The following is a 4,755-nucleotide window of genomic DNA, read 5'->3' as shown; positions in this document are numbered from 1 at the left end:
GAAACCATGGAAAGCAGCCTTGTCTCAAGTGTCCACCTGCACCTGGATGCATTTGAGTGACAAGAGCAAAGGGAACCCCCCTCCCGCCCAGTGACACCTCCCCCAAAAAAATCTGCCTCAACAACAAGAGTTAGCATCCCACCGGCGCTAATTAAAATTCTATTTTTATATGGGTTACTTATTTATTTATATCGCCTCCCTCTTGGCTCCACTTTGATTGGTCCCCCCCACCGAGACAGCTGTTCCCTCCTGCCAACATTGTGGGCTGGAGCGATGCGCTGGTGCGTCGAGCCATCTTTCCGCTAATGGGAGCCCTCCGCTACCTGCTTGGTTGGCCAGCAGTGGCCCCCAGGCGCCTATCCTCCGAGAGACCATATGCTGGTTCACTTTATTTATTTCATTCCCCCCTTCTGTGTATGTAAACTTTCCTTTCTAAAACATGCCAATAGGAAGGCCCTTATGCTGCTGATCTCGTCTCTGAGGCCGTCGATTTGGCCTGCATCACTGGGGTGGCATGGCGGATCGCACGACCACAACCGTGCTAATGGAAGCGGAACTCCAGAGAAGGGCCCTGGAGGGGTTTACCTGGTAGTGCCGTGGTGCCCCGAGGATCACATCTGGACTAGACGTTAAATCCATTAAGCGTAATTATGCGTGGTTCTTATTAGCCTTCCAGGTGGCAGCCTCAGTTTATATGTGTGTGTGTGTGTGTGTGTGTCTCTCTCTCTCTCTCTCTCTCTCCATTTCACTCTTGCAGTACAACTTGTCAGGATTACCGTAGGATAAACTCAGCCTTGTGTCTGTTCCTCCTCCCCCATCCATCCTGATCCAGGCTCAGATTAGCTCTATATCCATTGAGCTGCTTCAATCCATCACAGGTTTGATGGCGAATGACTCCAGCAGGGTTTTTTCTCCAATATCCATGATCCATGGATTTGCCCGTGAAGGACGCAAAGTCAAGTTGGACTTGCAGCAAAAAGCAGCAAAAATGGATTTTGGGTTAATCAACACATATGTGCCTCCCATAATTTATCATCTGTTGCCTTGATGGATTTTAAGAATTGTGCTGGCCCAAAACACAGTTATGCGTTGCTCAGATTTACTTGGTTAACCCTAACCTTATATCCTAACCCTAGTGGTTAGAGTATGACCGTAAAACTAGACACCTAATATCCGGTTGCACTAAGAAACCCCTTTTATGTACCAAATACGATAAATTCACTTTTTTGGAGATTAAATTTACGTATATCTTGTATGATATGACATTTAAATGTAGGACGGGCTTTTGGTCATGAATGTTTTACTGTAGTTCTTTGTTGACAGGCTGCAGTGAAAATTATGGCAAACTCCTCACAGTGGTGGGCTGCTTCTGAGGGCCCCAACGCCTCCTTGTACGGTGACGTGGAGCCCTGTGTCCCCTGGCGGAGCCCAGGTTCCCGGGTGGTGCTGTATGCCCTCCTCGCTGCTGGAATTGTCAGCACGGTAGTGGGCAACTTCCTGGTGGTGCTGGCCATTGCCTACTTCAAGCAGCTGCAGTCGCCCACCAACTCCTTCGTCCTGTCCCTGGCCGTGGCGGACTTCCTGGTGGGCCTTGTCGTTATGCCCTACAGCATGGTCCGAACAGTGGAGGGATGTTGGTACTTTGGGTCTGTTTTTTGTGAGGTTCATTCCAGTCTCGATGTCATGCTCTGCACCACCTCCATTTTCCACTTGAGCTGCATTGCCTTTGACCGGTACTATGCAGTGTGCAATCCACTGGTATATGCTCTCAAAATGTCTCGCACTAGGGTAGCACTACTCATTGTGACCTGCTGGGTTCTGCCCATGCTCATTTCTTTTGGCCCCATAATGCTTGGGCTACACAAGGCCAACATGGAGGTGGTTCCTCCTGAAGACTCCTGCTCCTTCCTTGTAAACCGAGTTTACGCCGTCACGGCATCCCTGGTGGCCTTCTACCTGCCCATGGCCACCATGCTGGTGGCCTACTGGAAGATCTATAAGGCGGCCAGGCGTCAGGCCATGCAGATCAGCGCTATGGAGAGCCAGATGACCACCAGCCAAGGCACCGATGCTGGAAGGAAACAGAAGCAGAAGCAGAGGAACTCCATGAGGCGTGAAAGGAAGGCTGCCAAGACGCTGGGCTTCATTATGGGCGCTTTTCTCCTCTTCTGGTTGCCCTTCTTCACGACCAATATCATTGACCCTTTCATTGAGTACTGTACTGCTGGGGTGATCTGGGACATCTTCCTCTGGTTGGGCTACGCAAACTCCTCCCTCAATCCATTCCTGTACGGTTTCTTTAACAGGTCTTTTCGAAGGGCCTTCTTCATGATCATGGGCTGTAGGATATGCCTCCCAGGCTCTCCTCCCAGCGCTGACCTCTCCTACACCAAGCGGGATGGTCAAGACCATCCTGAGAACTAGGAGTCAAGGTCCAAGTCCATCTCCAGTTCCATGTTTCCAGTTGATGCCCAGCTGCCTATATAACTTTGATGACTCTTAACATTCTTGCCTCATTATTTTAAAAGACGTATTTCAGTAAAACTGCCACTGAGCTGTCAGTGGAGTCCTGCAGTCCATTAAGTCCGTGTCATCACATCTGTCTTTCAGCTCCTCACCTATTTGTTTCCCATTGTTGATTTATCCCGTTTTCTTTGGCTTGAAAATGACCGTAAACATCGCTCTGTATGGTAAATGACTTTTTTATTACTGGAGCAAATGAATGTGGCAAAGAAAAGCTCTGCAGCAATGTGTCTAATTTATCTTTGTCTTAAAAACATATACTCTGAATACTCTGGCACTTACCGCAGTGCAGAGTAGGATTTCTACTCTGCTTTCAGCTCTTTCTCTGTTCTCATATTCTAGATTCTCATTCATTTCATTATATTTGTAAAATGTGTCAATAAATAAATTCCTTTGACATGTTTTTCTCCTGTTATGTTTTTTGAATTAGATGCTGTCTTGCAGCCCTTTGTCAACAGGACAGACTGCACTCAATGGTAGCAATTTCACTTTATGTTGCTCCATAGCCTGTTTTTACCACTTACAACACATTCAGAGAATTACATTTTTGTCAGAAAATAATTCTTTGTCTGGAATGACATTGGAGAGACAGGTTATATACAACCCACATGAGGGGTGTTGGTCTTCCAGTTGCCCCGGACCCAGTGTTTTCTCAAATGAGAAGCAATGAAAAGTACGGGAGAAGGAGGCGAAGCAATGCTAGAACAAATAAAGCAATGCAAATAATTCAAAGCATAATTTTTATTTTAGGGACCAGGGGAGTTTTTATGTCGAATTAAATCAATTATCAGGGAATTGCTTTGAGATGCAATCTCTTCACAGCAACTCTTGAAAGGTAATTTTGATGTGATTCATTGAGGTCCCAAAAGCTACATTTTTTTTTCCCTAAAATTTGCATTGCTGACAGGTTTGTGTGTGTGTGCATGTGTGTGCGTGTATCTGTTTACTTTCTGAGAAAAACTGAGTGATGGGAAGAGAGGGAGAAATAAAACAGTTAAAAAGAAGCACAAGTAATTGAAATAACCAGTGACTGAACATGGTTTGTTTGATGTCTTCCTTATATTAAAATTACTAACTTTTTCCTTAACAAAAAATAGTGTAGTGATAATCCGATAATTAATAGCGACGTTGAATCATCTATGGGTGAGTCTCACTTAAAAACAGTAACACTTCTGTCATTTTAAATGTGGTTTGAAAACAGTCATGCAGCTGTTCAACAAAAGGAAAAGTACGTCGAAATCTCAGGTTTTTCTCCGTTTTTATTCCTTTCGCAGTCCTGGAATGAAGTGGAAACACCAGCACCGAATGAGTGGCACATCATTTCTGTAGCCAAGCTCCCACTCTGTCTCTGTACGCATGACACGTGAAAGCAGCACTTCTGAAAATTTACAGACATAGTACAACTTTGTATATACACTTTCCCGAAAGGGCAGTCACTGTACACATGGTCAAAGGTCAATGGTTTAAAATGTAAATATACAAATATCTTTGCACATGGTCGCTTTCTGTAAACACTTATGAATCATTTCGATGATAAACACCATCTCACTGTAATTAACTGTGGCTCTTGCTCTTTCCTTGGGCTCGGCTACGCAAGGCTTGTAAGTTGGGGTGTAGGTAGCCTTGCGTCACCCCTCCCTCACCCAACAGTACGCTGGGTGCGCTAGGTGTCCCGTCTCATCGAGCATCCATGTAGATGGCTACGGGCCATAGGGTGTCCCAGAATTCCTTCCAGCAGATGGATATTTGACTGTGCCAGACCTGTTTTGTGAGGATTCTGTTTTGACAAACCCAATGTTCTTGCAGGTCTAAACAGGTTCATGTCCAAGGATTCTTTGTTTATCAGCACGCTCATCCTGAGGGATTTTGCGGCGCACCGCTTTGTGTTCACTACGTGAAGGCACTTGGGGGTATATTTTCTTTTTACTCTGGGGGATGAGGTGGCGTGCGGTGAAGGACAGCCTCAAATTTTCGCAAGCGGAATTGACGGATTGGGTTCTGTGTCGTCCCAGAGATCAGAATACTCCCAAAAGATGAACTAATGAGTCCTTCTGGGCGCCTGCGATTTCTACACGACCTTACGGGACCCTTAACTCCGTTTGCCACTCCCAGAGCTCACCCCCCGAACCCCCCCCCGTGAAAAACAAACTGTTCCTCTTGTGGCCCTCTGACCGCAGTCGAGGGACTGCATCGAGATAAAGCCGAGAGCGACTCGCACAGCAGACCCCTGGG

At 46.3% G+C, this 4,755-nt stretch overlaps 1 protein-coding gene across 1 annotated transcript; it reads left to right on the top strand.

Moving 5' to 3' along the window:
• Positions 1-1,338: 1,338 nt before the first annotated feature.
• Positions 1,339-2,424, top strand: LOC108924382 (5-hydroxytryptamine receptor 4). The gene has a single exon (XM_074559724.1). The coding sequence runs from the start codon at positions 1,339-1,341 to the stop codon at positions 2,422-2,424; it is 1,086 nt and encodes a 361-aa protein (XP_074415825.1).
• The last annotated feature ends 2,331 nt before the right edge of the window (positions 2,425-4,755 follow it).

This window comes from Scleropages formosus, chromosome 16 (assembly GCF_900964775.1).
Source record: "Scleropages formosus chromosome 16, fSclFor1.1, whole genome shotgun sequence".
NCBI classification, from domain to species: domain Eukaryota; kingdom Metazoa; phylum Chordata; class Actinopteri; order Osteoglossiformes; family Osteoglossidae; genus Scleropages; species Scleropages formosus.
Note: the sequence above shows the minus strand (reverse complement) of the source record. Positions and strands in the feature narration are given on the sequence as shown.